The sequence below is a fragment of the Periplaneta americana genome, chromosome 12 (assembly GCF_040183065.1).
Source record: "Periplaneta americana isolate PAMFEO1 chromosome 12, P.americana_PAMFEO1_priV1, whole genome shotgun sequence".
Lineage (NCBI taxonomy): Eukaryota > Metazoa > Arthropoda > Insecta > Blattodea > Blattidae > Periplaneta > Periplaneta americana.
The window spans coordinates 106,705,885-106,724,438 of record NC_091128.1 but is presented as its reverse complement, the minus strand read 5'-3'; the positions used below and the strand labels follow the sequence as shown (position 1 = coordinate 106,724,438).

Genomic DNA, 18,554 nt, shown 5'->3' with positions numbered 1-18,554 from the left:
AGATGCATTGATTCACACATACTCATTCACTCATGTAATCGCATGTATTTGTTGCAATTATAAATATTTTTCACGTGACTTAGTTCATATGTTCCATGTTCTTCGTGGCTGCAATATTTTGCTGGGCACATGTATTTTTTTAATTGTTATTTTGCCGCTCTTTATTAACTGCTACGGTTATCTAGAATCTGAGTGAGATGAAGGTGATAATACTGGCGAAATGAGTCCAGAGCAAAAAGTTACCCAGAATTTGCTCTTAATCAGTTAAGGAAGATCCCCGGAAAAAACCTCAACCAGATAAAAGCCTTGGTTTTTCTGAACTGATGCATGTGAGGTCTGTCTCACACCAATTCAGACTATACGAGAGATAGTGAGTGGTTTCTATAGCTGCGAGGTGCGAGGTCTGCGCACCTCACAGCTATATTCACTAGCTCTCGTGTAGTTCAGATTTGTGTGAGGTGGGCCTTGCCTCGGACCTCGCATGTATCGGTTCAGAAAAACCAAGAATTAACTTGTCCCAATCAGGATTCGAACCTGGGCCCACTCGTTTCACGATCAGACATGCTAACCGTTACTCTACTGCAGTGAACAGGTGCATGTAATATTTAACTTATCATAAAATAATAACAGCAATTGAGGTTTAACATTACAATTATGCAATGTTGCTTAAGCAAAATGGCTCATGTTGTTCTGCGCAGCTAAAAAACCGCGACCTTCATGAACTAAGTCGCATGAAAAGAGGTATAGAATTTAAACTAAAGGATCTTAAAATATAACTATACAAAAAGGCAATAAAAAATTAACTATCATGTTATAAATAATGTCTTTACTGATTGAAATAACAGGAATTACATGACCTTATTCAAAATATCCAATATGTTTAGTTGAATTTCCTGAAGATTACAAGTGCGTATAATTCAGCTCACAAACTTATCTCGTACAATAGGCTGTCCTTCCCTTCAGAAAAATACCTACATAAAGTTCCCTCATTCAAAACACATAATCAAGAAATATACCAGTACTCAAAAACCCACGTGGTAGCCCACTTTTAGAAATGTTGCTACCAACATCTTTTAGTAAATTTCTAATCTAAAAGAAAAAGGTACCAGTACCAAAATAAAATATTGGTAAAAAACACAAAAAATTTTACACTTCACTTATATATCATAAATTAAAAACAATAATTACAATTACAAGCATAATTCCATACAATTATCACATTATACAGCAAATGACAAGTAGGAACAATTAATATGATGGCCAGTTTGACCTTTATGTACAAACAACACGTAAATACTGCGTGATATGTTTTCACTAGATAAACCTATACACTGTTTTAACACACTTTCTATATACAAAAGACTAAGCCCACAGACAAAATATGACATGAGGCATGGGCCAGAATGTGACAAGATCTGGTAGGTAGTTACAGGAAGTAAACATTACAAGAACCAAAGAAACAACAAAGATGGTACAAACTCTAGTAGTTTTTCCCAAGGAAACTAAACAATATCGTATTGCCTCTATACCGCTTGTTAATTTCACTTATGATGAACATACACACGAATAGAAAAACTATGAAATAACTATGACATTAGTTAACTGTTTATACAAGAGTCAGTTTTTATTTTAAATTTACAATGCTCTTTACTTAAACAATTTGTCATGATTCATAACATCAAAAACTAACAATTCACGGAATTTTTTTTATTTACTTTACACTTCCTCTTTAGAATAATTTTTTATTTCATTTTATTTTCCAATAGAGAAAAGGTGGATCACATTTTTCAAAAAGGAACCACCCCACATTATAACTAAACCGAGAAAAAATGCACTGTAAAGTTAAACGTGAATGATAAGTTCACAAGTAAATATAACTGTATACTTATTGCTTCAACCAAAACCATATTATACTAAGTATGTTTGTTCAAAATATAGATCCTTGGAATTATTTAATTATTGAGACATTAAATTTGTTTGTGGGTTGGTCCCTTCATGCAGAATGTGGTAAAGTTATTCTGTTACATATTCACGACTAAGTGTCCTAAAATATTTTATCACTATCATCTGTAGCAGCACCGACCTTTAAGGATGGAATTCCTTTCTCCAATCTTCTCTCCACTTTCGTTCGTCTGTTTGAATGGCACAAGATCATCAGTTAAGAAAAAATAGGTCAAATACTCAAAGAGGGATGAATGAAACTTGAGAACTTCGAAATGAAAATGGCTGAAAATTAATAAGCACAAAATGGGAGAATTTCTAATATGATTTAAATTTAATTTCGAATTGTTCCAGAAAAACTTTTGCAACATTTGAAGTTGTCTCTGAATATAATAGTATATATTGCAGATATGGAATTTCATTTCCAAACTGTTATGTAATGAACCAGAAGAATTAGATACAATACATATAAGCCCTTGCAAATTTCCAAAAAAGTATGCATATCGGATATTAATATTGTGTTGCAAGATGCAGAGCACTGGATACAAACTGATTTTGTTTTATATCAACAAGAAATAACAGTCTCTAAACACAAAATATAGTTTAGTATGAAATTCTTAGAAATCCTCAATGGTAAAATGACTTGTGGGACATGAAATTAGTCTTTAGAGACTACACCTTGCCTCTCTTTTACTTTAAAAGACAACAAACATAAATTTGGTAAATTTATGAACTGAAAATAACACTGGTCGACACTGAAAATGCTTCGGCGATTAAAGTAATCAATTCCTACTAAATTTGGGTCGCTGATCACGAATATATTAATTTTTGTCAATTTATTCTGGTTTTGGCGATATAGCATATGACTGGATGTGCTCTGTTCTTTATAAATATTAGGCTACACGAAATTAAGATTGTATTAGTTTTACCACTCTTGAATGAGAAGGTATTCATTTTAAGACATCCAGCTTGACTTGCCACTGATAAAGCGAGCTTCACAGCACTAGGCAGTTGCTATTGAAGATTTTGTTAATGAAAATGTCTTTTCTTTACTGTGTTCCCTTATGTTTTGTTCAATTTTGTACAATCGGTTGTGATGAGATCCTATGTGATTTTCTGTGAGCAATATTTTTGTCTGCGTAAATAAGTAAATAGTAAGGTCAATTTTTGTTACGAAGAAATTCGTTGAAGATATGAACCTAAACGGAGATGCATATAAATACTTTCTGCGTAAATTTCCACGAATCACTGGAAATAAAATGGAAGGTATTTTTATTGACCCTCAGATCCATAAACTCCTCAATGATCATCATTCTGTAACACTGTAAAATGATAATGAACAGATGGCATGGGATGCTTTCCGAAACATGCTGACACAATTTCTGGGAAACGTGAGGGCTGAAAAATTCCCATACAATTGCAATGCAGTGAGTGACTAGGATGGACAACGTCCACTACAATGGAGAGATGATACCAAGACCGGTGGAGCATCTCTATGCTTGCTGATTATTACTGAACCATTGTAAGGGTTGTTCCAGAGCTGGAGTACAAACAACAGGCAAAGAGGCGCAGTTTGTAATATAGAAATAAGTTATTGTTTTGTTAGATAGATCGTGTAAAAATACATTAATAATGTACCCAATATTTTCTTTCATTACTCATAAATGATAACCAATCCAGCATTTTTAAGATCACTTTCGTATTCAGCAGCTAAAAATGAACAAGGGAATGTACTTTTAATTTCCGAAGCATAAAATAAGCTAAAATTTGTTGTACAGTGTAGCCTAATTGTAACATCATAAGTGGGGTACCGGTACTTGTTATGTTGTTTACTGCATATTTTCATAAATAAACTGAGCACCAATCTGTCACTCTTTTTTAAAAAACATTTCCACTGCCAAGGATTGAAGGGAGGTACAAGGAAAGCATGAATATTGTGCAAAAAAATGGGCGAATTAACCAAAATAATATAAAATTATTTCTATTAAAATGTCATGTAATTTAAGTAAAAAGCACTGTCAATTTATTTTCAAACCAACATTCATACGATAACATGTTTGGGTCAGTTTGAACTATATTAAATTATATTAAATTCCTTTAGGCTAATTGTGCTTGATTAGTAAATATTTCAAATAAAGATATCAAAACGTTCACAAAATCTATGCTACTTTGAATATTGCACCCAATATGAATGGATTAACCAATATGAAACTATTTCTACAATGAAAAATGACTTAAACATATAATGGCAAACAAAAAATGTATTTGCTCCCATTAACATAATATCGCAAACTGAGAAGCCTACAACATCAAATTATTAATAAATACTAAGTTTTTCACTGATAGCTGTTTAAAACCACACAATGTTACTCCTAATTGACTATAATTTCAATTTAAAATACCTAGTATTTTATGCCAAGAAATGGCATTATTTTAACATAGTGAGCTTGTTTTAGGTTATGTATTCAAAATCAATTAAGGACTTCACTTTGAAACTATACATGGAAGAAAATGTGAAACACTATAAAAACAATATGATACTCAAAGACATCCCTCAAAAACATACTGTATCCACACGTTACAATCTTTCTCAGTCAGTCACCTAGCTGCAAATGACTTGAGGAACAGCTATATTCTACAGACAGCAACACTGGCTCATCATGAAACTCTCATCCTCAGTCACTGGCATTCATAAACTTACAACAAGTGAATTTGGGGTCATATTTTAAAAACTCGAAACCATTTAATTAATGATGTAAGTTCAACAGTTTTTAAAAATTCATTGAAGTAAAGGGTTAAATAATGTCAGATATAAATATCCTAACATTTAATAATGCATTTGCATGCTTCACATGATTTCTTGAGTTACAATGTAGTTTCTCATCAGAAGACTTCCCAACTGGCTTAACCATTTAAAAGTTGCTATACAAAATACATTATATGCGACACCATTCTTTATACAGAATATTATGGCTTCCTAAAAGAATTCTGAAATTTTGTTCCTCACTCTCTTGCTCCATATGATTTTTCATCACTATTTCTTCATCATTATTAATTCTTCACAATCAACATCATAATCATTATCATCGTAATCATCATCTACTTTTTCTTCCATTATTGCGTAGAACACAAGTCTGTTCTAGCTTTTATGGAAATGTTTATATTAACATTTATATTAAATTTAGTACCAGTACATAAAAATTATATACCACAATTTCAGATATAAATCTTATTAATTCTGTACAATATAGTGTCACTGATTAAAGGTCACATTATATTTATTTCAAGGAAAAAAATTTTACACAGTTAACTGTGAGTTGTATTATTCAGATACACTGAAAATAGTTCACACCATTAGCCAAATGGCTATATCATCTGCTTTCCACACTGGTAATCAAAGTTCGAATCCCGGCAGGTCCAAATGAAATTTGTAGTGGGCAAAGATTGTGCTTGGTGGTAGATTTTTTTTTGCGGGGTACTTCCTTTTCCCCTACCAGTATTCCACCATGGCTCCATTAATCATCACCATTATGTGGTACCATGTAGATTCCATCCATCCCATGGCGCACTGAGGGCAATACCTACAGTGGCTAAAAGAACTATAGCATCAGCATGTTAATTCACAGATGAGAACACTTGAGTGAATGAAGCAAAATCAAATATCCTCATTGGATATATATATATATATATATATATATATATATATATATATATATATATATATATATATATATATATATATATTGAGAATAGTGAATGAGGAAAATTTAGAATTCATAAAAAAGATAATATTTGTCCTTAATTCACACGAACATACACCATTTTCTTTGTTTTTATTTTATTGGGTTATTTTACGACGATGTAACAACATCTCGGTTATTTAGCGTCTGAATGAAATGAAGGTGATAATGCCAGTGAAATGAGTCTGGGGTCCAGCACCGAAAGTTACCCAGCATTTGCTCGTATTGGGTTGAGGGAAAACCCCGGAAAAAAACTCAACCAGGTAACTTGCCCCGACCGGGATTCGAACCCGGGCCATCTGGTTTCGCGACCAGACGAGCTGACCGTTACTCCACAGGTGTGGACTTTTCTTTGTTACATGTCTTGTACAGTCAACAGTCCAAAGACTGGTTGGAACCTCTTAAGTGACACCAATAAGGCATCACTCAAGAGTCAAATAACGCAGGAGATAATGTGGTAGGATAGTCAGTTCCTTTCCCCCTTTTGTTATATTAATTATTAAAACAATGTATGATTTATGGCCATACAAAGAAACATAGTCAAAAACAAACTCCATACAACTGATTAACAAATTTATGGTTTCTATAGCTGATAAGGCAACTGTAACCCAAGTCACTTTTTTTAATTAATTCCTCTACAGGTTATGCATTTTATATGATCATGCATTGTTTTTGTTAGAAAAAATATGTGTACTGTTCAAACAATTATTCATTTCTTTTACATTAGAATAATGCAGGATACCCAACAAGTAAGATGAAGTAAATCAGTTCTCATAATATAGCTCTTTCTAACATATGCCAATATTAAGAAAGTAATTGATTAAGTATCTAAATGAATGCAGGAATGAGATTTATACTAGAAAAGTGGGATACATGACAATAAAATCACTCACAATTTGTTCGTGTCTATTATGACATCTTGTTCTTAAAAAGAAATAAAAGAAAAACTCAAACAAGACAAGGGTTCACATTTGTATCACAAAATAATAGTTAGATGTTTTTTTTTCCCAGGCATTGTTATGAAGTACACCTCAATTGACACTGACATTGTGTCAATTTAAATTCTATTATAGCATATTGTTGTTGTTTTGTCAACTGTCCTAAGACAGTCTCAACCTCATTATTATATAAAATTTCAAAACTATAAAGTATCTAGTTAAACTCAGGTTAATCGATTTTGTTTCTCTGTCCTTTAATTTACGAAAATGTCAATAAATCAAATTATTGTTCAAGCAACAAGTTATACAAGAGCATGTGGGATGGTTACTTTACTCAATTATTAAAAAATTATCCTTTTTTCAAAAGATATAAAGATGCGTGTTTTTCTATCATGAAATAATAAGACGTATGTTATGCATGACATGGTGTCTAACAACCTATTAAACCAATTCAAAAGTTAGCAGTCAACAACGAAACATATTTCTTTAAGGAAGAGTTGGTCAATTTTAAATAAATTTGAACTTACCAAATATAAATATTAGTTACAATTCGAAAAAGGCGAGTTATTCCATGTAAAAGACACAATTAACAAAATTGGTACTTTCATTGCACAAAAAATGCAGCTAAAAACTGTAATTATTATTTACACAACAAATTTTAAAAGTAGATAATTATTACAAAGCTATTTCTTTCAGTTATAAAAATAGTTATTAATCCATCACTTATCTTAACACGAATTCTTCAAAGCTTCTGTATCACCACTGAATAGTATGATTATTCCAAAAAGAAGCAAATTATTGTACGGAACAATTTAATGCATTTTTGCACCCAACTTAAAAGTAACCCCAACAATGTACTTCTTACTTATAGTAAGACAGTAGTAGGGCCAGCCCACCTCCCTGTTTTAACCCTTGATTAACATGAAAGGTTAATTCTAATTTCCCTTGTGTGTTTACAGTAGAGATTGTTTCTGTTATTGTTGCTTCTATCAATCAAATTAGTCTTCCAAGGATTTTAAACTCTTGTGCATTTCTTTTAAATTACAACTTTATTAATACTCAAAGGAAATGATTTCATTACATGAGTGTAAAGAACAAATTCTTCTATTTGTCTTTTTTTTTAATGGATACGATTCTTGACAAATGAGTTACTGCAAATCTCTATTACAATGACTTACAGAAACCACAATATTGATCAGACATAAAAGAACTTTAAAAAATTCGAACGAGTTTCATATTAGTATTTGCTATATTGAAAGAATATAAAAACGTCTTCAAAGTCATATGCAATAAAACTTATCAGTGTGGTAGCAAATTAAAAGAAGGATGACAGAAATATCATAGGTTGCCTAAACTGAATTTCTGTACAGCAATATAACACACAAGAACATGCTAAAGCAAGACTTAGAAATCTATACACAGAAATAACGTTTTCTTTTATACAGCAAGATGAAGGAATAAAACTTGAAGCCAGAACAGTCAATCCTTCCGTCCTCTCCATTCCCCTCTCTCCCATTACTGTGTTTTCTTCTAGTTTTTGTTTTCACTTTGCTTTTCTATGTTAAATGTCGAGTTCCTGGGAGGTTCTGTAAACTAATTATTTAATTATCAAATTAGATATTGCAGTTTTATATACTCTTATATTATAAAGTATATTCAATTTAGTTATTTAGAGCCAATATGATATATTCAGAATGTTGCAAGTCCACACACAACATTCTGGAACATTAAAAAATACAAAGAATTTGCATGCATACTACTGCAATATGCACTGTGTCCTTTCCTGTTCCATTTAGTCTCCGGTGTTTTCTGATAGCTGCTCATGATTGCTGAATTCATTTTGTGTGAAACATTAAAGAGAAAAGAACGACAGAGTATTTGTTGCAAGACAGAGACATATAAAACAGATATTTATAGAGGCAGTGATTTATTATGTAATCTATCTTCAGATAATTTTGGTCAGTTCAGAAATGTTTGTTACATATCCGGTGAAGATTGAGTTAGTATTGAATCGGTTCAAAAATAAGTATACGAAATCATATGTGTAAACTAAATGATTACTACTGACTTTTAGATTGCTAACTTTTGCAGAATCTTAACACCAGCTTATCATACATTTCATATCTAAAAACAGAGCACTTAAAAAATAGCTGTGCTAATACTGGCATCACTCTATTTTTCAATAACAATTTTTATGTTGTAGGTTCAAAATTCCGGTATTCTTCTACAGTGAGATTATTCGTTTGTGAATCAGCTTTTCTGCTATCTCTTATTGGGTGTGAAAGAGTTGCTGGCCAGCTGGCAAGTCAAGCTACAGTCATTTGAGTACCTTGTCTGTTCAGCAGTATTCAAGCAATTCTACACTGAGAGAATAAGCCTACAATTGCATGATTTTAGTGTTTCTGTCTTTGTGAAATAATACGTAAAGTTTTTATAGTGTGAAGAATTCAGTAGTGTATAGGTCCAGGGGGGAGGGGCAAAGGCTAATTGGGATTTCCAAGTCTCTATCGGGTTAAAAACCCTGACAGAACTGATATTTAACCCTTGGGGTAAATTTCGGTGAAGTCCGGAGGACCCAATTAGTCAAATCCACTCTCCTCACCTCTATGCTGGGGTCCCCTGGGATCTATTAAGATGCGAAAGAGAGAGTGGTATGCAGAAAGCAATGGGAAGCTACTGCATTTATACTTCCCAAGAAAAACTGCAAACATGGCATGATGAGTCTTTCCACAATATTACGACGAAATGAAGAGAAACAAATAGAAGCATTTGAAATATGGATATGGAGAAGATTAGATCATACGAAGTGGACAGACAGAATAAGAAATGAAGTTGTGTTAGAAAGAGTGAGTGAAGAAATAATGATGCTGGAACTGACCAGAAAGAGAAAAAGGAATTGGTTGGGTCACTGGCTGAGAAGAAACTGCTTACTGAAGGATGCAATGGAAGGAATGGTGAATGGGAGAAGAGTTCGGGGCAGAGGAAGATATCAGATGATAAACGACATTAAGATATGTGGATCATATGCAGAGACTAAGAGGAAGGCAGAAAATAGGAAAGATTGAAGAATGCTGGGTTTGCAGTGAAAGACCTGCTCATGGGCAGAATAACACTTATGTATGTAATATATGTATGTATAGATCCAGAGCCTTTATGATGAGGACGTCAAAATGCCACATACGAAATAATCCTTACGGCAATGAGTGTTAGGCAAGGCCAGATACAAGAGTGACTTATTCTGTATATCAATGGTTTCCACTGTATTTAAGAAATCTTACCATATTCACAGCAGATTCTACGTAAAGATTATTATTATTTTTTTTATTTGCTCCTACAGAATACATCTGTTATGGTAACAATTAATATTAGAGGAGAAAAATTCGCTCTGGCGCCGGGGATCGAACCCGGTTCTACGTACCAAGCACTCTCACCATTGAGCTCCGCCAAAGTCCAATCCACAGCACCCGCCACCAAGTCACTCAACTGAGTGCGCTCCTTGTATAATGGCAATTGACTTAATATAAAATGTCATCATACATGCCCAACTTGGAATCAGGCCACAAAGGGAAAAACACTGGAGGAGAGGGGTTCGATCCAGTGCTGTGGATTGGACTTCAGCGTAGCTCAATGGTGAGAGCGCTTGGTACATAGAACCAAGGATCTGGGTTCGATCCCCAGTGCCGGAGCGAATTTTTCTCCTCTAATATTAATTCACAGCAGATATTTAAAGTGATCATCTTCTTTGGTACTCACACACTCATTCTCTTCAACTGATCACAAAATCTAATGACAAAAATATAATCTAATACCTTTATCTCTAGGAATAAGCTGGTGTACTGAGTTTGTCTTTAGAACTTTAATTTTAGGAAATTTTGTGGCATTTTGTGCTGACGATTTAGACACCCCAGTCTCTTGAAAAGACGCTGTAAGTGAGTTTGTTGGTATGTTCTAATCATTTACCAATCTCGTTTAGTTTCTGTTCTGTTAAAATCCAGTGTTTTACATTTTGCTTCTTTTCAAGTAATTTTCCCAACTCTCTCAAATTTTTCACAAGCCTTTGAAAAGTTTCTCTATTTGGAACATTAATACCAGGACATTTATTTTGAAATAGTCTTATTGTCCTACCAACTAACTCAGTTTTAACAAATGTATCATACAGAAACACTCGTAAAGAATATTTCAAATACACAACATTTGGACATCTTTGTCACGAAGGATCTAGACCTATACACTACTGAATTCTTCATACTAAAGAAAAACATAACTTATTATCTCACTAAGACAAAAACACTAAAATTATGCGACTGTAAGCTTATTCACTCAATGGTGGAAGTGACTGAATGCTGCCGAGCAGACAAAGTACCCAAGTGACCACAGCTTGATCTTGGTGGCTGGTGTCAAGCTCACACTCAATAACATATAGCAGGGAAGCTGACTCACAAACGAATAATCTCACTGCATCTCAGACTGATGTAACACATTTTGCATGAAGTAGCAATTTCTTTTGTAATACTGACAGCAAACAGACAATGTTTCTGAATGTGTGAAACAACTCAATGCTCAGTAACACGTTCACACTTCGATCTAATGCAGTATTCGCAAATTTGTACTTTATTTATGCTTTCTGTTAAAAGTAAAAATACGTCATTCTTTTTTTTTTAACAAATCAAGCTAAAATGCATCTCTGTTAACATAAAAACACACAACAAACAAAATCGCTATGAGAAATGATTATCTCTCTACACACGAACAAATAACTTTTCTTTTTACTTCCAATCAGACACGAAGTCATATAAACAGATGAAACGCAAATTCTGTAAAAGATATAATTAACTTTTTAAAATAATTTTCGAGATGAAAGTTACATATTTATTCTGTTTATTAGAAAAAGTATATGTCAGGTTCTAATTGATAAAATATCGTTATAAATGCTTACTTCTGAAAAAAAAGTGATAGGTACTGTATATAAATGTAATATAATATGCACTGCCATAAGGTAACAAATTTGTGCTTACATTGCAGAACATTTCAGTTCAAGAAAAAGTTATATTACGTCACAAAATTCAACATGTACATACATATATGCACAGAATGTTATAACTGGTATTTTGGAAAATTCAGGTGGTGCCCCAAATTTTGTTTCTGAGTCTACAACATTTTCATTTATATCCGCGAAAAGTGTTTCTAAATTAAAATGTTTAAACTTTATAAAATGCTTTACTAAAAGAAAATGTATATAATTAAAATCGACATTCAACCATTTCCCCCCGCATTCTTCAATTTATAACAGTCTGTTTTGAGGCCTAAAAAAACCAATACTATAGTGTTAATACTTATACATGTACACAATCAGTGAACTACACCTTTTATCAACTTTCAAAGGAAACAAAACTTAACTTAATATGCATATGCGTTATAAAAATAATATAAACATGCATTGAACAGTAGAATCATGTTTTGATTTATACAATTACACTACAGATAAATGATAAAGAACATATTAACCAAGCAAGATTCAAGTAAAATAATGTTCAATTGTATGGTGTTTGACTGCAAATTAAGTGGGGCAGAGGAAGAAAAAAGGGCAAAAGGAAAACTGTTTACATGTGTAAGTATATTATACCAGACTTTTTGGTAACAAATGTTTATCCTTATTGCATATATATATATATATATATATATATATATATATATATATATCCATGAGCGTCAAGGATGGGAGGACAAGGTGACCTGTTCCCTCTAATAATTTCCCCAAAAATAGTTCTGAGAGAAACTAATTTACTCAGTAAGAAAGATGAAAAATACGTTTTGAATTGGAGGCACAGTGATTTGAGTAGGGTAGTGCATCCCAACATTGTTTTGTGGGATTTTACAAACTGCTTTAACTATTGGTGAAGCCATAGCATTACTCATTTGTGATGCTGTCATTAGACTACAACTACCATCGGCAAATCTTGGGAGGACAGGCTTATGACAGGATTGGAAAATGAGTGGGATCAATAAAGATGTTCAGTCTATCATAATAATAATGACAAACAGCCTTTGGTTAGTTACGTATGTGCATTGTGGTGCTCATTGCTGTAACTTCGCCATAAAGGAGAACTGTAATTCATCTAGAACAGTAAAATATGCTATGAAATGGGCCAATCCGTTGAGAATACTATTTTCTAACACAAAAGTTAAATCTATATTCACCCACATCCATGAGGAAGCAGTCCAGGGACTAGGTGAAAATAATGCCAGGATCAAACTGCTCTGTCCCACAAGACAGATCTAACAAAGGTGACATTGAGGATATTCTGATAAAGGATGATTTGGTCTTCGAAACAGCCAGTAAACTGTCAAAAGTAGACACAGACATCTATGACGTAGTGCAGAGGGCGGCCACTAGAGGGAATCAAAGAGTTGGAGCTTAATCTGAGACGATTCTGTCTGATGCCGGGGTGGTATCCGGTGTGGCTTAGTGGATAAAGCATCAGCACGTAGAGCTGAAAACCCGGGTTCAAATCCCGGCGCTGGAGAGAATTTTTCTCCATTCCATTACTCTTACATCGTGTCAGAAGAAGGTTATGAAGGAGCGCGTGGTCTACTCAGTGTGTTTGAAAATAGAGTAACACGTCTTGGTTTGTTGATGAGAAAACAGATAATTGATATTCTTGAACTCTTCAACAAATCTTTCCAGGGGAAGAAAAATGCAATAGCAGGTCTTACTACATCTGTTGAAACCACTGTTGATGGTTTAAACGGACTTATGTCTACTGAAAAGTTCCAGTCTATTGTAAAAGACTGCAATGAGAAGATTAAGGATCTTGTTATGGAACCGTTAACACGTCCACGGCATAAGAAGCCACCAAAAATTTGATGAAAGAGCCTGAGTCAAATGCATATCAATCATATGAAGAATGTTATCAACAAAAATACTTTGAAGTGATAGACACAGCTGTGATGGGACTTCAAAATCGATTTTTCAATCAGCATGATATAAAGAAATAAGTTCTTCCAGAAAATGTTTTGATAAAAAGGGAAAATTTTGGTACGTTAGAATCTTATTCTGAAATACACACATCATAATTAAGAGTGGCAATACATTTATTCCAACAAAAGAACGAGATTTTCTGGTTACTGATGCTAGAGAAACTTTGAAGTCAATGATGAAAGAGTCAGGTGTCCATTCAGAAATGTGGAAAATCTTATCCGACTTTTACTGATATGCCCATTGTCCAGCTGTGAGGCAGAAAGCAGCGTCAGTGCACTATGCAGACTCAAGACTTACCTGCAGTCAACTATGACTCAAAAAATTCTCAACCATGTAGCAGCGTATCAAATCCACAAACAAGTACTGGATGAGATTGACAACAAGATTGCAAGAATAATGCATAGAAGTATGTGTTCGGAAATGTTTGGGACCAAAAACATATTTTTCCTTTTACCATTACACAAGCCAATGTTACTATTGTATTTACAAGTTAACAAAGTTATTGATGTAATATAATAGCATGTCTAGTCATTGCAAATAAATAGCAGTTATTAAGGTAGTAAATAGTAATTGTGAATCATCTTTATTTGAATCCGAAATCTGAATCCTAGTTTAGGTGAACAAAAGGAGATCTTAAAATTATGACAAAATAAAAATAAATCAGGGCAGAAAAGTACTTACTGGTATATATTATCATTTCAATTAGATCTATGCAGAACCAAAACGTGCACAGGTGTCTGATGAGGACGACTCTCTGATCTCTCAGAAAAAAAAAAAAAAAAAACCTGAGTGTTCCCCCCAATAATCAGATGCCGGTGACGCCAATGCATATATCACCAAACAGTATTATATTTGTGACCTCAATCTGCATATGAACTTAACTTTTAATGTTTACGCAAATAATCATAAGTCTCACTTGTATAAACATAGATTAGAAATCAGCTATATTTTAATTATTGAACTGAAAATATATTACCGGGATAGGTTCCAATCTTTTACATATTGCTGACTACATAACAAACAACTCTGCATCCTAATCCAAGGATGGCACATGTCAGATTAAATTTTCGTTGTCAGCACTCCAATTGAAATGAAAGAATATTGGTAACTTACAACACACATCGCACAAGATGTAATTATAATATGTGCTCGAACACAAGCAATAAAGGTTGAACTCCTTTTGAACATGTTTGTTAACACGAATGTTTTTTTTTTTTTCATTAAACAAATATCTTTGTACAGCTCGATTCAGCGTTATTGGCCCTTGTCCTTGGTTGTTTGGCTAGTGAGCGAGCTGTGTGTTGCACCATAAGAAAGAAATTTAATCATAAACATGCATTGGAGGGGAAGAGGGAAGAGGATGAATGAATGTAATATCTTGCTCATAGCTGAGGGACATTCATGTCACGAAAATATAAGTCACCATGACTTGTTTAGTCAACAGATATAATGGTTAGTGACGAGACGTGTGGAAGAATATTCTGTTTAAAGACAGAGTGTACCACGACATGATAAGAAGGAAGCTTTAGGTGTTACGACCTATGTGACCCAGTCCACCACTAGTGATGAGTATCTCGCTCTTAGTCTATCTATTTACTTTTTGCAAGGGCCAAAATCCCTGAATCAACTGTACTTACAATGGCTGTTTAACAGCAAGTACCATGATTTCTCTTACTAATATTTTTTTTAAATAATACCTTCGAATAAGAATGAATTATTCTGCATGAGGTCTGCTGTATTTAAGATGTCATCAGTCATCACACATTAAACATTCTACCTCACAAGTAACATGGAGCACACATTTAAATAAACAAAATTCATCCTTTCTATACACAAGACTAGTATTTCTATGCAACACGATTCTTTAAATACATTTTTCATAATGCTGATATGATGAGGATCATGAAAGATTAAAACTAGATCAATGCCAATACTTAGCAAAGGTTCTGTAAAAGTCTTTCACATTTGCTCAGATGATCATGGTAAAAATGAGCGAAATGTCAAAAACTCGGATCTATAAATTACCACTGCTTTTCTTACATGAGGCTTCTGCAATTCCTGGTAAAATGTTTCTATAGCATTACATTCAACAAAGTATTTATAGTTTTAATTATGGGAGCATATTCATGAATGAATTAATGGCTTTTTGCAACAGTGTAAATAAACCTTCATGAAATATCTATTTTCATCTAACAATGGTTCAAACTGCATGTATCTAGTACCTTGTTCTATTGTTTTCCTTTGCATCCACCCATACATGACTTTCTCTCAACAATATATGATGAAAGTTTCTTACAAACCTTTCTTTGGTAAAAGAACACAAGTAAATCAATCTTGCAGATAACTACACAGAAATCATTCTTAAATAGCATACAGTTTTATTATCTCTGACATAGGAAGCTGTTGATAACAATAACAACGACTATGCGTCATATTTTAATGTATAATTTAATATTAAATACAGTATAATAAATTACAGTTTTTAACAAAAGACTGACAGGGCTCTAAATACAGTATAATTCAAGACTGAAAAGTATCTGCAAAATTGAATCAATCTTTACATGTGAACAACACAGCAATTATCACCAAACAAATTCCTGGCTAGAGACAGATGCTATTTCACACAACCAATTAATGACAAGCAATGAATATGTGATGACAAAGCACACTAAAGCTTTCATACTTCAGGATAAAATGGCGTTTGTACGAAAATATCTATTTAAAACATATTTAAAATCTAATTCACTGGAAATTTAACTGTAAATTATTAAAACAACTACATACATATACATATATTTATATATAAACTTTATCCAAATGCCTCTGGACAATTCAACCAAGGCTTAACAATGTCATTATGCAAAAGCCCATATATCACACCACCATTCGTTTTTTTTTTCTTCCTGAATTCAGTCTGTATAGCGTCCCAGTACAAGTGCCCTCAGAAGTGGTCCTACCTCTTGAGGATCTTGCAATGCCTCCACTAACATCTTCTCCACATTGCGCATAATGGCTACTTTCTGATGGTCTTTGAGCGGGTAAACAATTTGACCTGTTGGACCAGCCTGCAATCAAGTTGCATATATGAAAAATAGAAGATATTAAAGAAACATTTCAGATTAAATTATTAGAGTGGTTGTGGAATAGCAATATATATGATTTCTGGGATTGTTTCCAATGACAAAAATATAAGATGATTCTTTATGAAAGAGAGACAACACAGAACCAATACCTGCCAGCATGTAACTAGCAAAACAAGCTTTCTAGTATACCATCTTATTAGATAAAAAACAAAAAGTTCATTTAAATAAGAAAAAATAGTACAAATGCTTCACCTGCTTAGAAAATGCTATTACAATTAGCATCACCAACATACATTAATGAAACAAAACTCGATAAAATGACAAGCATGAACACCACAAATGTGATAAACAGCTACATTTATGTACTGTTAAAGGCTGGATCCATGATGGTGACATATATGCTGCTCTTATAGTTCCATATCTATACTAATAATAATTCTGTACCCATAGGGTGTAAGGGATAGTGATGCGTCTCCTATAGCCTCTCCTATCCAAATCCCAACCTCTACCTGCTCATGGTACACCCTGCTTTATCGAATGAGGATATGGGAACCGAGTAACAGTGGTATAACCATATCATCTCAATGGAGGAAATGCCATTAAATATTCTAATAAATCGCTGGCCTGTCACGGCATGGAGGGACGTCCCCAAGTGGCGGATGGGGAAAGGTCGGTGGATTTACTTATGTAATCCTCCTGGCTAGGTTAGAGAGACCCGATGACCAAAGACAGATGCAGTCCTCCATTCATATTGGGGATTTTTTTCAGGCGATGTAACTGCCAAAATGTACAACTGGTGCCCAGTAAAAACAGTTATGATCCTGCCAACTATCTGCAGAAGACACTGTAGCCCAGAAGTATTAGAGAGCACGAATTCTAATGGCTTCATTGCTAGATGCAAGGCATTGAAACAACAACATAATTCTGTAACCTAAATTTTTCTGTTAATATTCGTTTTTACAAAAAATAACTGATGTTAACATGTATAATTAACTACCCTGAGACCGAAAATCGCATTTTTTTAAATTTTCGTTTGTATGTCTGTTACCTTTTCATGTGATAATGGCTCCTCCGATTTCCATGAAAATTGGTATAAAATATAAGTTACGTCCCACTTAGATTCCAGGCTATATGGCATTCCAAATACTTTCTTCTGAAGAGGACTTATAAGGAGGCCTGATGCCCATTGTGCAACTCAAACCAAGAAATGGATTCGGAACACGTCAAAATCTGTGCTTCAGTGGCTGGTCATGATAATATCTTTGAAAAATATTGGAGTGCAAGAGGTCAAATGACTTTATTGTCAAACGCCTGGCATTAGAAAACAACAACAACATAAGGAGGCCTGAAGTACATAAATAAAAATATCTCGCTTATTATTAATTTTTTGGGAAAATGTTACATAAGAAAGCTCGTTTTAAAAAATGTTTCCCACAAGTTTTTTTCTTTTCAAAATTTTTATAGGACTGATTTCGTAAGTTGGTACCCTGACATTTCTTCATATTTTACACATAAAGAAGGTGTTTGTTTTCTGGAGGAAACATAACACAGTAATATAAGAAATGACAAAAAGAGTAGGCAGTCTGTGGAGTAGCTTCAATATAAAATGATGTGAAACTATTACTTTTATAATATGATAGCTTTTAGTTACCATCATGGATTTAACACTTTTATCTTTATGAACAGACCCAGAAACAAAATTAGGGTCACCTGAATTTTCCAAGTTCCAGTTATAACATACTGAGCATGTGCAGAAGCACTGAGCATGTGCAGTATGTTGTAACTGTAACTTGGAAAATTCAGATTTTGTTTTTGAGTTTGTACAAACAATCAAATATGTGTCACAAATATGACACAAACTGGCTTGTCACTT

General features: G+C 33.6%; 1 protein-coding gene across 1 annotated transcript in view; it reads right to left on the bottom strand.

Moving 5' to 3' along the window:
* Positions 1–809: 809 nt before the first annotated feature.
* LOC138710760 (hypoxia-inducible factor 1-alpha inhibitor-like) overlaps positions 810–18,554 on the bottom strand; it is a 43,348-nt gene continuing 25,603 nt past the window's right edge. Inside the window, exon 7 of the mRNA XM_069841861.1 lies at positions 810–16,663. Within this exon, the coding sequence (XP_069697962.1) occupies positions 16,508–16,663 (156 nt within the window). The 3' untranslated portion in view covers positions 810–16,507. The remainder of the gene's footprint in view (positions 16,664–18,554) is intronic.